Source organism: Coffea eugenioides, chromosome 11, assembly GCF_003713205.1.
Source record: "Coffea eugenioides isolate CCC68of chromosome 11, Ceug_1.0, whole genome shotgun sequence".
Taxonomy (NCBI): domain Eukaryota; kingdom Viridiplantae; phylum Streptophyta; class Magnoliopsida; order Gentianales; family Rubiaceae; genus Coffea; species Coffea eugenioides.
Window position 1 is genome coordinate 47,203,096 of NC_040045.1, and position 19,488 is coordinate 47,222,583.

Consider the following 19,488-nt stretch of genomic DNA (forward strand, 5'->3'; position numbering starts at 1 on the left):
GTCTAAACCTTCCAAAAAGATGTCTTTGTAGTTTTAAGGAGGGAAATCCACTAGACTATACGTAAGATTAAGAAATACAGTAAATGAAGTTAAACATATTTCATAAAATCTTCCCTTAAAAAAAACTTTATAAATTTTCTTACCAACTTTTGTTGAGTTTTTTTTTTTTTTTAAATATAACACATAATATCTTAACATACATAATGATCGTAACCCATGATGGAGGTCTAGTTATTAGTTGGCTTCAATGTCCTTTAGCTGGAGGAAATACATATCAGAGCATGGTCCTCCTCTTCCAAAAACAGAAATGAAATTGAAAAAAAAAAAAAAAACCTTTAGTTCTTCTCTACTTAAAAAAAAATAAAAAAAAAGCATTTATGCTATTTACTCTTTAGTCTGATAAAGAATAAACCGAAAAGCTTGGGAATCCCTTTGGATTGAATAATTTTGAAAATATTTCTCAACCATTTTTTTATCTTAGATATAAATTTATTCAAAACATTTAACACCATAATAAGTTATTTGTAAGAAAAAAAAAATCTCTAACACACAATTCAGACAGAGGCTGGATAGTCCCTAATCTGTCCAGTATCTCTCCGGCCCTCCTCTCCACCTACCCCTGCGGACCAGAAGGTTGGAGCATTGAGTACACATGCTGTGAATAGTTGTGGGCTTAGACTTTCTGGTGCCTGGGACCCGATGGTGCAGCGGCTCCCCATTTTAAAATCCGACAAATTCTGGTTGGTTGATTGAGCTCGTAACCATTTCTGATTCCCTATTTAAAAACAGGGACCTATCATTTCCTTCTACCAACAAGTCGACCATGTGATTCTCGTTGTTGGTCCTAAACCATTTTTAATTATTTTTTTTTATAATCAATCACCAATTGGATTAGAATCTTTGACCTTTTTTGGGAAAGACTCGATGAACAACTACATGTAAATGGAAAATCGACACAGGACACATGCGACTCTTATGGAAGATTATTTTGTCGATACTCTTTTAAACAATAATATTGAAGTACTTTAGGTGAAGCATGTATGTAAGATTAAAAGTAAATACTCCTTTCATTTTATTTTGATAATTTCGATTTTTTTTCTCATATAATTTAAGAAAAATTAATTAATTTTGTTGAAAAAGTAAATCTAATCTAATATTTTCTTAAAATACCCATATATTAATATTAGAAATATCACTAATTACTATGCCTTTACATTCATTATAACAACAATAATATTGATATATTGCACCATTCAAAACAATATTAGGCTATTTTTACTGGCGACAAAGTGTATCAAATAACGATATTTTAGATAAATTAAAAGTTAATTATATTTTTCAATTAGAAGGTGGACTGTAATTTGAAACGAGTGAAGAAGAAAAACAAACGCATCAATGTGGGATAGAGCGAGTAAAAAAATAAATAAATAATTTATTGAAAAATTGTTTATAATGGAAGTAAAATAATTTTACAAATAATAACTTGACAGCAGAAGGTCGGCGGTGGGTGAGCAGTTTAATGAGGGCCAAAAGCACGAATAAGGAGCTCACCCAAATTTGCGTGCACGGCGATTTCATTTCATAACTCATTAAACACGCACGGCATCGAAAAGGTTGATGTAGTTAAAGACTACTGATTGATTGTACGTTTTACATTCCATAACCAACCTAAAAAGAGGGGTTTTCAACCTTTGACTTTTGAGTAATTTCACAGTACCATTTCCATTTGACTAGTATTCATGTGTTATCTCACTGCGTTTGTTTCCTTTTCCTCCCTCTCTCTTTTTTTTTTTTTGTATATATATATATATATTTTAAATACATTTTGGCACTCTTCATAAAACTGTTGTTTTGTACTAACATTTTGTAATTGTAATCTATAGTAGCATTTTGACGATGATTTTTGATGGATTTACTCGATAAAACTGAGCATCGATTATGTGCTAGATGCTGAGTTCATATATTCACTATCAGAATGTGAAGTACAACACGATGATCACGTCTCCAAGTGGTTTTCTCTAGGCATAAAGTCAATAATCTTGCATTTGCATATTAAATGACAAATTTTGAAAAGTTGTGGTGGTGTTTACTACTGGTACGCTGAATAAATCCGGAGTTTCTTCAGAAGATTGATAAAATTAATCCCCAGCTGCTAACTTTTTTTTTTTTGTCTTTGTGGGATAAGGACGTCTGGTTGGAAGATTTACATTTACTTGGGAGTTTGTGCAGCCAATAAATGTTGTTGGCAGATTGATTTGCACAAATCATATCCTCTTTTTTTTTTTTTTTTTTAAAGAAAACTTAAAAGTCACAGATTACACGTACGTATAACGTATGTACTGGCGTGGTCATGGTCATGCATGCTCCTTCCCAGTCAAATCCATAGTCGCATTCGCACATATGCATATGTTTTAGTGTGGTGTTCCTAATATATTTGCGAGTACAGAAGAAGATTCGAGATCATATACGGTCTAATATTAAAAATTAGGTTAATCACTTAATAATTGATAGTAGTACTACCTAATATAATTAGAGTAAATTTTTCCTGCACTGACAGTGTATACACTATAATCGTTGGATTCATGACACGTGTGCAAAAATTGAATTTCAATTTCAAATTTAATTTTTGCATAATTATCATCAGTAGGAAACAGGATGGCATTATAATACTCTATTGCTATTGCATCCAAACTGACTTCTTGGGGGTCGTCTTATATGAACCTCACTTCCTGTTATTAGTAGATATATATACTACTTTAAACACGCTTCAAAGCATGTTTAATCTGACTTAAAATATGCGGAAAGAATGATAGGGATCAAACACGGGGTTCTCACGTCTCACGTTGATTACCCCCTTCACCTAATCAATGTTATGAAATCAATTAATTAAAGGGAAGTTCCCCAACCGAGGACTGGTAAAGTAGTAGTATTATTTACCGAATATGGTTTAATCAATGCACACGAACTCAGCATCGCTGTGACTAAAAATTTAGAAGCTGGCCCGCGAGAAATGCCCAATTTCGATTAAGTTTCGTTTGAGGTTAAGGAAGGTGCGTTTATAAAACGAAACATGTTTTTAAACACTAAAAGTACTTGTAGAGTATTTGATAATTAATTTTTTCAAATTTAAAAAGTGTAATTTTTGATAATTTAAAAATATTTATGTCAGAAGTGCTTATTTAAAAGCCGCCGCCAAACGAGAACCTCATCATCCTTCGGACCTAGAGCGAGTAACTATTTGTTTGTTTGGACGCTCAACGCTGCTCTCACAACTCGGGTAACTGGATGCGTATTTGAGATGGGCTACAAATGTCCAAAACTTATGGCTGGGCCTTTACAGTCAGATAGACGTGTTAGGCGTTCACAGTGCGACTATTAAGTCTTGTCACTTTAAGCCCAATCAAGATTTACCATTTATGTGCCTTTGACAAGGAGACAGCCCAGCTTCGGCTCAAACGTGGAAACGGAGAAACCTAAGTTTTGTACCAGTTAAAGCATTTGTTCTTTGCAAGATCAGTTGAAGCCCAATCAAGATTTACCATTTATGTGCCCGTACTAATCTTAATAGATTAGTACCATGTCAGTTGAGATAGTCAAGACTCAATTTTGTTTGGACCTTGAATCCTCATTAGGGGTTGTGGGTAGAGAAGAAGACACGTTTTTAACAAAAAAATTTCGGACATTTCAGAATAAACGTGCATCAAAGTTTTGCTAAACCACAATATGTACATTTAAAAGGGGAAAACCCACATTTTTCATGCATATATGGCCTTATTCTCGATTGTTCATAAAAACTAATTATAGAATATTCAGATACGTACATTAAGGAAACTTGAATTGCATTTGAACTTTTTGCAAGTCAATTCGCGACCATCATGCACTATAATTCAGTGGTCGAGCATTTTAACCCTGTTATGACTTTCCACTCCATTTGTGATCATTTAAACCAAATCCCAAGTACATAATATACTTTAAGAGTAAAGAATTAGGTTACATATAATTCTCCCTTTTTCCCTTGTAATTAGATTGTTATAACAGATGCAACAAAACAAGAGAACAATCAAGAACACTAGAACAACTTTGGGGGAATCAAATTTTATTAGCGCTTGGAACGAATCAGAATTATTAACAGAATGAATATAAGGTGTGTATATATATATAGAACCAAACAACCAAACGGACTGGACGATCCAAAACCAAGATCCAAAATAAAAACAGACACGGTAACTAATATATACCATAAGTTCAGCGAATCATCAAGCCTACGCATAATCACTGCTGTGACATGAGTGCATAACCCCCCGGAAGGCCCAAGACATGTATAATAATGTTCATCATCATCGTCATCATCCTCTCCTCCTCCAATATGGAAGCATCAAAAGGTCCACAATTTCAATCCATGATTGCAAGCCAGCAAGTGCATCGATACCAGCAGCAAGTTTCTGATTTCAGGCCCACGATCGTAATTTCGTTGCCTTGCATAATTTAATGTACTAAAAACTGGCTGTGCGCAGGTAGCAAGTATTATTCTACAAGCCAGCAATTGTTGATAACAGTGGTTGGTAGATCCATTTAAGAGGCAGCAGAGAACAGTTGCTTGGATCTATCATGGACCGCCATAATAATTAGCAAGACTTAAAGCATTAATTTTCATGGAGTTTCTCTCGACTACATTGTCTGCTTAATTTAAGACATATAGACATGAATTGAAAAGGTATTATGGAGAGTATTAATTTGTACTCTAATTCTACTATATCTTTCATGCATTGAGTGTAACCTACCATAATCCAGTACAGCATATTCCAATTAATCAACTCATCTGCAAATCACATTCACTCGCTTGGAAATCAAGCTAAGAGGTGCTGGCTGTTCATTAGTGATAGTTGGCAGCATTCATTTTCTTTTTCTTTTCTCCTCCCCCTCCTCCTCCTCTCTTCAACGTTTCTAGCTTGTTAAATATGCATATCAGACATTTTGTGGATTGCATCGATTAGAAGTCTGAACCGTCCCCAACTGATCAGTGAGAAAATCTGATGAAACTTTTCAGACACGCCGGCCGGAAGGATAAACACAGACGAAAAATTAAGAGTAAATTATATCCACTATTTAATATCGTAACAATTTACACAAACCCCCTCCCCCTGACAAACTAGTAGTCGTATGTATAATTTATGGATAGATCACTTGTTAGATTGAAAATAATTGGAAAGAATCACCCAACCTCTATTACGATCTCCTGATGATAACCCATCATGTTGTAAAAAGAAAAACTGGAAAAGAAAAGATGTGTACGCTTTCAAGGGCATCTTGAATTTCTTCCGGGTCCTCCATAGTAAAAGTAATTCCCCCAAACGCGATTAATTCCACCTTGAATATCATAGCAATTAGGATGATCCGCTAATACTCGAAGGTTTGATAATGGGATTAAGCTATTATCCCAATCCACCACTTGCAAATTTCGGAAATAAGATGCTTTACCAAAACCTTCCCCAGCAAAATGTCCACTGCCCATTTGGGTGGTTGTATGGAAACCCGACCTGCTGTTCACCACTTCTCCTCCAAATTGTACCATACTCGCTGAATTCCTAAGGTGCGTAAATAAAAAAGATGGCCAGTAACCCACTAATATCCCACTTCCGAACTCCAGCCACCAATTCCCATGCTTCGGATCCTGCAAAATTAACATAATAAATTGCTAGCTAGTATCATAATGCTCTAGAGCTTCATTCTATTCTGTTAATTTAAGGTTGACAGTGATGAGGTTCATTTGCTCATGAACTATATACCAATACCTATATACTATATTATTCTGCCATTACTACTAATAAAACTACTGCTTTAGTTCTTAATTGCTAGACAACTGTTTTTGGTCCCTCCACCTCCTCCAAAAAAAGAAGCAAAAAATCTTAGCTTATGTGGTGGACAAAAATGGTAGTAGTGTTTGCTTGCAAAGGAAGGCCAACAGAATCTGAGAAAGTAGGAAAAAAAAGAAGCATAATTGTCAATCTAGTAGTATAGTAGTAGAAGCAAAGCTATTCAGCAGTCATTCTCTGTGGTGAACTGTAACATTCACGGCACGCGTACAAACAATGACCTAACAAAAGTGTACATATATGTTAGCTGCTTGACCTACATCCTGTGGGATAACGCCTCCAACTTCCAAAATACCTAGGATGTATAAAGCTTCTTGTCTTGGCACTAATACCACCAAGTCGTTCTCTCTCTCTCTCTCTCTCTTTTAAAAAAAAATATATATATATACATACATATCTGGGATTTGGCTCTATTGAAGTAATGCGGTTGAAGTGTATTTATAAAAAAATTGAAAAAGATAACAGACAAAGTTTTTTTTAAAAAAAAAAAAAAATAAATCACATGAAAAACTGAGTTTTCAATGCAATATTTAGTGATCATAGTCTAACCCTTCCATGTGAATACCATCCATATTCAAGAGACTCAAAGGGAAAGGCAAAAATAATCTCGAGGAGATATTTTAATGATTCTACTAGGCCCACTTGAACCTTGATTCTTAGACTTCTTTAGTAGTAGTTTTACAGTCAATGCGTGTTTTTTTTTCCGGAAAAAAAAAAAAACTTTCTTTGTTCTCTCTCTCTCGAAGGTCAAACATAGTATGCATACTTAGTTAGAACTTAGAAGTGAAGAATAATGCACAAGTTTCTTGTTTTCCAAGAGAAAAAGACAACAAAAATCTCTTTGAATTGAATCACAACTTTTGGATTATGATTTTGACAAGTGACAATACAAAGTGCATGTGAAAAATAGAATAAAAATGCTTAAAGGTAAATTTAGTAGTAGTAATAGTTAGTTACCTTCCAAATTAATAAACTGATATCAAATTGACCACCATTATACGAAGACGTGGGAGAAATTGCAGCTCCGATTGCTATTCGATTATTGGTCTGGACAAAGCCTGAGCATAGCAAATTATAACAACCTGTGGCTTGATATGCATCGCTCTGTACAACACATTCATTGAATTAGCTAGCTTGATAAATTTGGTCAAATTAATTACGATTAATCATAAGTTCGTTAAAGAAGATGAATGAATGAATGGCATTAATTAATTCCACTGCCACTTAGAAGACACTTACTGTCCAATATGTAAAAAATCTTGGATAGTTGTCCCCATACAGCTCTGGGCTAACCTGCGGGAATTAAATGAATTTAGGATCTATATATGGCTCCATACACCCAACCAAAAAAAAAAATAAAAATCAATGAATTAGAAAGGTGGTTGAATATGTAATAAGTGCTTTCGTTATCAATTTTGAGCAACCAACCATTCACACTACCTTCTATCTATGTATGCTTTCCAATCAAAAGAAGTAGACTGACTTCCTATTTCAATTTGAAAAATGAATTATGGTAAATATTTGTCTCTGTGAAAATAAACCATGCAGATTATTTCCTATGTTTAAAAACCATGGTACGTAATTGATCCCTTGTGATCATTAAATGTCATACATGCTAGGTATTTGCAAGATATTAATTTCTAGGCAATTAGCAAGATACATGCACTTTTGCTTACTAAATAGCAATTAATTTACGTAATTTGAAGTTAGTAATCAGCAAAAATCTGCCTTACACAAGTAGTTTGTACTTGACCAATCCATTTCAATCAGGTTTTTAGTTAAAAACTGACGTTAAATTCTTTAGAACTGAGATAGATAAACAGAAAAAAAAAAAAAAAAACATGCCTGCCAACCAGCTTCTATAGTGTTAAGATCATCATTGAAGGAGCCGGCAATAACCCACATCTGCGATAAGCTGAATTCATACTGACTAGCAACTCGAGGTGCCCACACATTTATGCTTGCCTTTGCTCCATAATATTGATCTCCAGTTACATATCCCACAGCATGCTGTTGAAAAAACACACACACATATATATGAAAATTAAGACACTATGGAATTTCAAATTTACCCTTTTGTACGTATAATTTCTCCAACAACCAAGTTACTGGTCCTAAGTTCCTAGCTATGTGCTCATATTTCATCGAAGCAATGTGCCAGCTATTTGCTGGAAATAATTTTTACTCATAATAAATACAGACTTACGAGTCAACTAATAAGCGAGTGATTCAGAGATTCATGCATTTAATTGGGGAACCGCGTATTCTTTCCTTCCAACTCAGTGAAAGAATGAAAGGTGAAAGAGCCATGAAAGTCAGTAAAATGCTGAAAAAGAAGTCTGACACGAATTTGTTGCGAGAAGTAAAGAGCCACCAGCGGTAAAGTTTCCACATTTACTCGCAATTTTTGACCATAACTTGTCTTTTTCAGTTTTGTTTCCCCGAATGGATGGACCTTAATTTAATTCCTCATTTCAAAATTCTGTTAGACTTGAGCACTGACCTCATGGCCATTGCTAGTGGTGTCTCTTCGAATAGGCCTTCGTAATTTTCTTGCAAATCTTCCGATCGAATTAGCTCTCAAGATATCCTGTTCACTTGTTCTTCGGATTGGAACTGTACCTTCAGGGCATGATTCACCAGACATGCTCCACAGTTGGAATTCTTCTGGTAAAATGCCAGTTGTATCATGTCCTTTTGGCCTTTCAGGTGGATCCTACAAATTTATGAACTTCTTGTTAACGTTGAAATTAATGTTAAACATGTCCACCACCACAAGAGGGAAAGAAAAAAAAAAGGCGTAATACTAACTCTTTCATCATAATAATTCAACTAAATAGATGATCTCGTACCAATGGTTTCTTCCCTTTCAATTTAGCATGATCAAAAGCTGGTTGATGATGGGACAATACACAATCTATTGTATCACCATCCGGACTCTGCTCACCCAGACAATCAAGAAAGAAGATGAGAGAAATGAGAAAAAGAAGGCAAATTAACGAAGCAATTTTATTTAATGGAAATAGGTATTGGCACTTACCTGAATTGTCTTGACAGCTGGCTTGTTGACTTTCGTGAGATGGGCTCTAATCGTTTTTAGCTTCTGTGACTCCTCCCCCGGCCGGAAAGTTTGATTGGCTTGATGGCTGGAGTTTCGGGATTCAAGAGAATGAGCAGGACAAACAGAGGAGGTGAAGAACAGAATGCAAACAAGAATATAAATGATTGGGGGAATGATCATGTTGCAGCTGCAGCCACAAGGAGAAGAATAATCCATTTTCGATGAGGGGTTTCTTGTATGTCTTGTTGCTTCTGACTCTTCTTGTATAAGTGAAACCGTCTGTGCTTTGGTACATTGAAATTGTCTTATTCTTCTCCGGTGCTGTTGATCAAGATTGCGCCAATTATTATCCTTCAGCTTAGTATTTGCCAATTGCAGCACAGCTCCAAGCAAATCCATCCAACACAAACTGACTATTCTAAGCAAGCTATATTCACACTTCCACCATTGCCACCATTTCCTAAGCTTCTATTCCTCGGTTCTGATATATGGTCTGACAATTTGCAACTCCAAGGCAAGAGCTAGTAGTAAAGAAAACAAAGAAATGGATGGAATGGGAGGTTGTGTTGGTGTAAGTGCGTTTTTCTAGAGTTATACCCATGTGGCTGTGGGGAAATAAATACTGGGGTTTTGAATTGTGATCAAGACATGCATTATTCTTTTTTTTTTCCTTCTTCTTTTTGAAAACTCGGAAAGGGAAGAGAAGGGATCAAGGGAATTGAGTGGAGAGAGAGAATGAATAGGGGGGAGAGAGAGAGAGAGAGAGAGAGGGGCGTGTGGGGGTTGTGTTTCCAGTCTCCGATACAAAGACTGAAACTTTAGCTTTTCTGTGTCAATTTTTATAGAGCATAAACACAATGGATGGATGGATTCTACAGATTTCTGATATTCTTTACTTTGGCTTTGTAGACAGATGGGAATTACACTTGGATTCTGGGGTTCCAAAGTTCTTTGCTTTGGGTGTTTCTCTTTCCCACTTCCCTAGATGTTCCTTGTGTCAGCTCCCATCTCTCTCAGCTACCATCTTATTTTACTATTTCACATACCTTCCATATTACTGCTAAGCTACATTCTCTTTTCCATTTCTAGCTTCCAGTAGTTAAATTAGTAGTATACTCCTATTCAGCTATTCTTTTGCATGTAGTTAAATTAAACTTAGCAAATCAAGTCCTTCAAAAAAAAAAAAAAAAAAAAAAAAAAAAACTTAGCAAATCAAGTCTGCTAAGCAGGTTCAACTCGAATTAATAATCAGTTTCTGACGAGCCAAACTCAAACTCCAATTATATTGAATCTAGGCAGCATTACATATATGTAATTCCAGACAAATACAATATTAACAGTTTGAAGCTTTTTGATGGCAAGCAAATAGTAAGAGTACTTTCTTGCATATACCTTTTCAAAGCTGTCGTTTTCTGTGATTAAAGCTTAATTCTTAATGCAATTTGGGTACGCCCTGCTGGCACGCGCATCTGCTTAATTAGACTGCATGCTCAGTGCAAAGCACCCATGCATGTGCATGCGTTTCTGGATTTTGCTTATGTTTTGGGGCTGGGGGACTGAGGCCTTGGTAAACCAAACATCAAGAAAAAATTAAAGAAGAAGAAGAAGAAGAAGAAGAAAGTAATCAATCAAGACAATTTCACGAATCAAGGATTGCATTACTAGTAATGGATGCCAATTCATGGGTAATTAATTGAGAAGAAAAGGAGAAAAAAGTTTCTAGGGCTTTGTCCTATAATCCTATGTAAAATATATATATATATGTATGGTTGTCAAGTGTCAGAAAAACATTTTCTTCTAAAGAAGAAGTGTGAAGATAACTGACACTTATCTACTTATCTTTTTTTTTTTTTATTCCATACAAATCCATAAATCGTGTTATTAATTAATTAGCCAGAATTTTCTTTGCAACAGCTTAATGGGATTGATTTATCAGTACTAGAATAGGTTCGAAAATATAGTGCATGTGAGAAAAGTGACTTTAATCTGGAACATGAGTTGATGAAAATGAAAAGAACTGCCCTTTCTCTTTCCTTCTTAAATCCCTTAATCAGTATTACGTCGCAGCATGGAAAGGGAGAGCATAGCTGATTTGCTCAGGCCTGGAGTGATGAGACAATAGCCATGAAACTTACGACAAGAACTTTAAAGAATGATGTAAAGGGCTGTGTTTTTTCAATTTATGTCATAGAAAAAGACGTTCCCTTTTTTCTGGTTTAGAATAATTGTTCAGCGATCTCATTAGATTAATCTGTCAAGAACATTAATTCTGGAGATGATCTTTGTTTAATGCTTGTTTTTGTCATCTAAAGCCGTTAATTACACACACACACACACACATTGTCGATCGTGAATTGACGAATTGAACTGATCATCCCCTAGGCTAGAAGTGCTCTCTCGTCGAAAGCCAAGAAGATGGCCTATCAGTACAGTATTAGCATCTCATCATCTCTGAAAACTGCGTTTGGCCTACTACAGCAAGTCGCAATCGCAATCTCGTTTAGCTGCTAGAATTTCAAAAATGGTGACGAAAAACCTGGTCTTTTTGCCATGCCCATCTATCCATTCCATGGACTATTTATTTCACGAGCTTCTCCATCTCATCCTCGATCGAAAATCAACTTTTCTCTTGAGTTTTGGCGTTTTGCTCAAGTTCAGTGCTGCTTTTACGAGTATGCCTAATCACACCTTTTGGCACCCTTCGTATATGCTTGCCACCAACTCGATCAGTTGCCATCCCCCCAACCATCCCCTTTGGGTACTCAAAAGATTCTAACTCCCTTTTTCTTCAAAAAGAAACCATGAAATTAATTCCTCTTTACTCTTGCCTTGGTTTTTATGATTGTCAGTTAATCCAATGTACTGTACTGATGGGTTGTCACAAAAAAAAAAAAAAAAAATATATATATATATAATGTGTATCATCTTGTTAATATTTAGAGTCTTGTCAGGGTTAAAAAAACTAACAAGCAGTAGCCAGCTGTAATCCTAATCCGTGAAGATTTATGCACAAGCTGCTTAATAGTGAATTATAATTTTCGGTGGAAGCCAGTCAAAGTTAAAGATTTACAGCTTCCATTTTGATCAATCACACGTACGGCATTGGCTTGAAAAAATACTTTTCGTGAAATCTATGAAAGCAACGGGAGTAAGTAAATAAACTTCGTCCTAAGCCCGAAGGTATAAAAACTAAAAAGGCTGCAAAAGCCATGGGTACTTTCTGAAGAGGGGACAGCTAATAAATTTTGAAAAAGAAAAAGGGCCCAGAATTTAATTATAAGGGCACATGTCGAATTCAAAAATATTATTAAAGCGGGGAAAAAAAATAAAGAAAAAGCTCCAAAAAAGATTGAGTGACTCTTAACATGCGTGGGGGGTTGGATCATGGATGGATGTGCATTTTGTGCAATGCTCTGTTTGTGACCAAATAGTTTACTTTGGGCAAGCAATCTTTAGTTGGCGATGGACCTAACTTTCAGTTTTTCTTTTCTACACCTTTTCTTGTGGTACTTTGGGCAAAATTTTGAGTACAAGATATTCAAAATGAGAGCATTAAAATGCATAAAAATTTTGTTAAAAAAAAAAAAAAAAAAGGGTGGTAACTCATGATCAAGTTGTTTACATAATCACACGTGTTGAGAGTAAGAGGACTAAGATCACACAACCTGCAACTTGTTCCATTACGTACCGTACCCATAAAATCTAAACTTGTTTAATTAAACAAACAAGAATTGGAGCCCAGTCGGTTGCTGGCACTATTATTATTGACCGAAAAGCAGCCCCTCGAAGTATGATAGGCATTCCAAGGTTAAACCTCTAATAACAACAAAGGTCCAGTTCTTGAGGGCCAACAAGCAAAGCCAGCCCACTAGGCTCTTGCCCCACCTTCAAAGCTTTGCAGCATAGGCTTGAGCAGAAATTGGCTGGGACCTATAATATAATTTCTTCGGTTTTCCTGGATGGTTGTTTGACCAAATCTCTAGTTACAAGTCATAGCCAAGAAAACAGACCAGGACCTGAAATTCCTAGCTAATAGGAGCCCACAAGTGAACAAAAGAGAGCTTTATCTATGAGGCCTGGAATTCTCTACCTGGTATTTTCTTTCTTTCCCCGTCTGTAACAATAATGAAAATGGTGACAAAAGAGAATAATATATTATTATTATTTGAAGTGGAAAGACAATAATAATAATATATTTAATAACTGGTTTGAATTCAAAGGGCCGGCCTATTATCATGATTACACGGATGTATTTCCTTGACTTAAAAATCTTAAGTTCGCTATGCCGCAAATTTGGTCCGACTTCAAAAGCAAAGAAACCTTTGCCGTCATTATTCTATTCCATCCCACGCAAAGTATTCTGAAACCTAGAAGAGGCGCAAAAACGTACGCTTCAAGAAAGCACGTATTCTGAATTAATTTGTGTAATTGTACGTAAGCAACTTGTCCAGTAGATGAATTTAATTAGCGCTAAGGAAGGAATATGGGCTAACCAGCACGTAACACACTAGTTTTTGCTCCAGTTCATGGAAAGAGCTTCGAGTACATATTAATTGTTGGAGCGTTTCAGCTGAGGTTCTTTGTTAAAATTAAAACCAGTTGTTATCGTCTCTTACCCAGCTTAGGGTGTGTGGTATGCTGATGACGATCGAAGTCTTGGAATTTTAGTGTGTTTGATGTTAAAAGTGCGGAAATTCTTGCAGTTTTTGTGTTTGGCCAATGAAAGAAGCTTCGTGAAAAGATATTTCCTATCGAATTGATTTCCAGTAAGGATAACATCAAATCACCTTCTTGACTTTGGGAAAACATCTATCAGACATTAAAGGGATGGATGGCATCTTAGTATATATCCGTCATGGCACACATGCCACGAAAAGCGGTAAAATGGAATCATGATAGATAGAGAGAGTGGTACAATTTGGAAGACGGTTTATTTGGAACGTAGGGACAGGAACTTTCGGAAGCATCTTTCCAAGTTATCCACAAATCAAAGATGGTTAAGTCAATATTCTAGCTCTTTACTTTTTCACTGCTTCCATTTTCTTACACACATTTTATTAGTTACTCTAGAGCAATTAACAGCTTGTTGGAGAACTGAACTAATTGGAAATGATTAAAACCACACATTCCTATCGTTAAAAAAATCATTAAGAATCTTGTACACCATTCAAATTATCATATATACATGCATCGAGCGGGACACAACTTAGAGAATGTTTTTCTTCTATTACTAACGCATTTTGTAGCTTTCTAGCTAGCTATTGGTTAATCGGCACATTACCCTGCATGTGTGCATCATATATATTACAACTTTTAAAGGGACAATTAAAAAGGTAAAGACGAGAGACGACTAAAGGTTTTGGCTAAGGAAAGGTAATGTTAAGCAATGATTGTGTCGAAGCAGCAAGGTCAGCTTTCTTAACCAATTCAATGGAAGTTGAAACAAATAGCAAAAAAAAAAAAAAAAAAGGTTGGCAATTCGCAATTTCGCAAAGAGAGGGACAGGGGCATTGAGAGATGTCGCTGACCACATCCATCACAGCAGTCCAGTCCAAAGTGGAGATTTCCCTAAACCAACCATCATGATTTGAGAAGGAAGGGTGGGCTGGTGGGAACCCTTGGAAAGAAATGAAATGCTGCTAACCTTTCTCTAATCTATCCATGCATCCTTCCACTTCTTTTTTATTTTAGGTGTGTGACTGTGTGTAGCATGCTCGCAGCATCATGAATCATCCCTTCTCATGGGCCAACTCCCCATTGCATCATCATGATGCACTTGATGATGTTCCTCGTGCCAACTACATATTCCTGAACAAATTCTTTTCTTATTGCTTCATATTGTAACATCCCATTATTACGATCCAACTGTTCTTGATTGATTGCATGCACCTCCTCTAAGACTCCATTTTAAATTCATTATCGCTGTCTATATTAATTAACACAATTCGACCGTCTTGTATACGGGTAGGGCTAACGAATGACACTAATCTTTTCACCCGAAAATAAAAGAGGTTTGGTAATTTTTACTTTTCCGCAATATCGTGAGGTCTGCATCCCAAAGTACAATTTGCATCAGGGGTGGCAGGACCGGCCTGTTGTTTTTTTGGTCATGATCATATGAACTATTAAGGCATATAAGCATCTAATTAGGCACCTCCTCGTTCTCGCCAAACCCGGAGTTTAATATATTAAAGGTTTACTTTCTCGAAGATATATTTGAAAAATTTTGAGAGTGATTGTTACCAGCTTCTTATTAAGGGCGGTGAATAGTATGGAAAGGGTTTATTGAAATGAATCAGCTTAGGACTAAAGCGAAAACATATTCAGCCACCGAAAGGTCCTTCTTATAAGGCATTAGGATAAGAGTCATTGACAATACATATTTACTGACTATGACAAAGAATCAAAGATAATAAAGGTAAAAGGATCGAGACTTCCATAGATTTGGTCGGCAAGTTCCGCAAATTCTCATTCTCAGTAACGTGTAAAGTCGGAAAATTTAACAAAATTTTAGGGTCCGTTGGGTTGGCCTATTGGAAATATTTTCTTACTTTCATTTTCTGGTGTTTGTTTAACTTTTGAAATATTTTCACTTTTACCTCTATCTTTACTTTCTACGCATTATAACCACATACTTCTTTTCATGCAAAATAAAAAAAATTTATCTCGTTGTTTAACTTTAAAAAAATCTTAGAGAAATGTATATATGAATAAAAAATTTCTCCTTGAGCAATAAACAAATTGCTGGCCATTCATTGTCAAATATCAATCACACGCAATGCTTATTGTGACATATATCTTGCACTCTCATTGTTGAAAGTTTTTCTAGAAAAGAATGTCCCTATTATACATAATTAATTACTAGAATAGGGTCAGCAGGGTGAGGCCTTTTTTTTTTTTATTTTGAACACGCTATAAGTTTTGAAAGTTTGACAGATACCTCTATTAAGCGGGACGTGTGTGTTTCGGAAAACAACTTTTACATAGGATGAGTGAAAATCTTTTACACAATAAAATATTTTCAATAACTTTTGTATAACCAAGCACAGTAAGTTAGGAAAATATTTTCTTTCACTTGAAACAAACGGATCCTCAGCGCAAAATTTACGAGGGGCAAAGTTTTGGTAAGGTGGTGATTTTGGATTTGGGCGTGGACATTGAAATAGAGGGATGTCACATAGAATTAGAGGCCCATTAACTAGGGTTTAACCCATCTATTCTCGGTCCAAAGGATTGGGCTGCATTTTTATGAACATCTAGTTTTTACTCATTAATTATTGTCCCTAAAACCCAACTCAAATGACAAGGGTATTAACTTAAACCACCAGCTTTTGAGTTGGTGGCCACCACCAATGCATTAAGGCTTGGTAGGGTAGGAGCCAAGGGTTCAAATCTTACCTCCCATCAATTTGCCACAATTAAATGTGGCTTTGCTTGAAAAATCCAGACGGGTGCGTAGTGCACTCGTCTGGTCCACCAGCCTTGGCCACCACCAATGCATTAAGGCTTGGTGGGGTAGGAGTCAAGGGTTCAAACCTTACCTCCCATCAATTTGCTACAATTAAATGTGACTTTGCTTGAAAAATCCAGAACGGTGCGTAGTGCACTCGTCTGGTCGTCCGGTGGTGGTTCAGTCTCCTCCGGATTACCCCAGGATCTCTTCGGGCTCTCCCCCTCCCTATAGTATAGGAAGCTATCGTATCGACAAAAAAAAAAATAAGGGTATTAACTTGCTCTGAACTCTCTGGTTAAAATCTTCTTTTAACAAAGAACAAAAATCATCAAGAATAATCTTGTCATGCAAAGCCTATTACGTACAACTTATTATATTTAATTATCAAAACTATGAAAAAATGGTTTAGAATCCTGATTGTATCTTTGACAAAGGTTAACTGTCTCGTGGAATTCCTTTTTTTTTGGGATTTTTTTCATTGTTCTACTATTTCCTTTTCGTGGAAGAGAATATGTTCTACCATATTCCCTTTTCTTTTGGGTTTTTTTTGAATAAATATTGTAGTGGTTTAGATACGAGAATTTTTACGTTATCTGTTGCAAAAATTAAATCGGCTATGCTGAATGAGTCCAGGCCAACTTGCTATATCAAAATATATCTTTATCTGTAGAAGTGGAGAGAAAATTGCAGGTGGGGTGCAAAGTATAATTAAAAGTTGCTTTGGTATAATTAAGTTGCTTTGGACTTTCCTGCCACGAACCTCCATAGTGCTGCATAAGAATTTTATGTTTGTTGTGGATTCTGTGGACGAGATTGTGACCGTAATGCACTGAGGCCATGGTCGTGCTAGTTGTTAACTTATTCTTTAATTGTTCTTTAATGCGAAGGAGGGAATGAAGGCCAATAGCACGTAAGAGGGGCAAAAGAAATGAACAAGCTGATTTGTAAATTAAAGAAATAAATTTCAAAACCTTAGTTTTGTCGAGGCAAAGGAATATTATTGAATCTATTTAAAGCGGCCAAAGCTCAAACGCGACATGCAAATCAGTTTTACAAACTAGGAAACAGATTTTAACAATAAAATGGAGGAGTTGGAGGAGAAAACATGGATGCTGATGATTTTAAAATTCCTCATCATCTTACTCACAATGATCAACTACGTCAGCAGCATTGAGTCTCCAGAATACCGTGTGATTCTGCAGTACTTGGAATCTGATGTCGAGATCAGGTTATACGAAGAATCCTTCTGGGTGTCGGCTGCTGTTAGAAATGCTACTTCATTCGAAAAATCCACAAAAGATGGTTTTCACAGGTCACTATCCTCTCTCCAGTCTTCACATCTTGAATTTAAGTATAGCAGCCACTGGCCACGAAGGCTTTTTTCTTTCGTTTCTTTCTACGCCAAGCATCTCCATCCGCTTCACGACGGTTGCATGAGATCATAAGATACAATAATGTAATATATATATATTCATCGTAGTCACCAGTAGGGATGGCAACGGGGCGGGGTTGGGGCGGGGGACCCCTCCCCCGTCCCCCGCCCCGTTGCCTATTAGTTCCCCCCGTCCCCCGCCCCATCCCCGCCTCTTGCTCCCCCCGCCCCCCCCCCCCCGCCCCGCCTTGCCCCGCTTCCCCCGCGGGTGCCCCCGCGGGGTTAATAAAATTTTATTATATAATTTTATTATAATTAAATTTTAATAAATAATCAAGTACTAAAATATCAACACATCACCAAATTATTATTCATTGTAATTTTACAATTGAAACTCATAAAAACAATCAAACATAAGTTATTTGAATACAATCCAATATGATGAAATAAATATAACTAAAATAGTCAAGTTTTCACTTTTAGTACAAATGCAATCACTAATTCATTATTGTGTTTGTGCTTTTTTTTGAGAAAAAAGTGTTATTCTATTAAGTGTAATTAGAAATTTAGTATAAATGTATTAGTAAATTTAGTATAACTAATTAATAAATTCTATTAGTAGACATGTAGAATTATTCATATAATTGATAATATCAATTATATTACATAAACTAATATACATTATATAATACATCTAACTAATAATATCATTATCATAAGTTTATAACTAATTAACTTACATGTTATATATAATTATATATATACTTTTTTTTGTTTTGCGGGGGGCGGGGCGGGGGTATACTCCCCCGCCCCCCGCCCCGTTTCTAAGCGGGGGGAAAAAATTCCCCCCCGCCCCCGCCCCACCCCCCGCCCCAACCCCCGCCCCGAAAGGCCCCCATTGCCATCCCTAGTCACCAGCATAGTGCATCTATAGACTGCCATTTGAATATTTCTTGAGTCTATGTATGTTCCTTGCACTTACAAAACGATAACGGGGCATGTAATTCGGTCATGTGACCCTCTTAGTAGTAGGTTGAGTCTATCCTTTTTTCCGACAAAAATTGGTTAGTTATCTACCCAGATTTAAGACAAAATCCATGACGATCTTGGTTCTCTTGAAGAAATAAAACCGTGAGAACCCATGACCATGGTCTAAAGCAGAATGATCCCCATGACGAAAAATACTCATGCGGACCATCTCAGACAATTCAATTACAGCTTTGACCCCTGTTTGTCGATATAGCTCGTTAACTTTTACGGTTGCAACCTTGATCTCAGGGTGTATCAATATATTCGCGGTGCCAACCTCAACTCTTCTCAAATGGTGATTACTGCTCCTATCCTAACCACTATCGTGCCCGGAACACATGGCTCTGACTGTTATGTCAAGTTTTACCTGCCAGCAAAATATGCGGCTGCACCGCCACTGCCCAAAACTGAACTTAATTTGCAGTTTGAAAGATGGAATAGCCAATGCTTAGCAGTAAAAAGCTTTTCTGGGTTCGCTCAAGATGAAAGCATCAGAAACGAAACTCAGGCTTTCGTGGTCACATTAAACAAAATCTTCAATGGAAAGACGAAAATCTTGGAAGATACAGCTATCTTCTCGATTGCCCAATATAATGCCCCCTCTCATCTTTCTGGACGTTTAAATGAAGTGTGGCTGAATGCATCAGCTTTTGCTGTTGAAGGGTGCCCTTCTTTCTGAAGTACTCTATTTGCTATTCCT

At 36.4% G+C, this 19,488-nt stretch overlaps 2 protein-coding genes across 2 annotated transcripts; one reads left to right on the forward strand and one right to left on the reverse strand.

Annotated features, from left to right (window-relative positions):
• Positions 1-5,065: 5,065 nt before the first annotated feature.
• On the reverse strand, positions 5,066-9,664 carry LOC113751043. Its single transcript, XM_027294893.1, has 7 exons — positions 8,914-9,664; positions 8,726-8,812; positions 8,377-8,589; positions 7,719-7,883; positions 7,113-7,166; positions 6,831-6,977; positions 5,066-5,671 (listed from the first exon to the last, which is right to left on the reverse strand). The coding sequence occupies exons 1-7, from the start codon at positions 9,331-9,333 to the stop codon at positions 5,297-5,299; spliced, it is 1,461 nt and encodes a 486-aa protein (XP_027150694.1). The 5' UTR covers positions 9,334-9,664; the 3' UTR covers positions 5,066-5,296.
• A 7,804-nt stretch (positions 9,665-17,468) lies between these two features.
• LOC113753639 (heme-binding protein 2-like) lies at positions 17,469-19,482 on the forward strand. Its single transcript, XM_027297843.1, has 2 exons — positions 17,469-17,699; positions 19,038-19,482. Exons 1-2 carry the CDS (start codon positions 17,470-17,472, stop codon positions 19,465-19,467), a joined length of 660 nt encoding a protein of 219 aa, XP_027153644.1. The 5' UTR covers position 17,469; the 3' UTR covers positions 19,468-19,482.
• Positions 19,483-19,488: the final 6 nt, after the last annotated feature.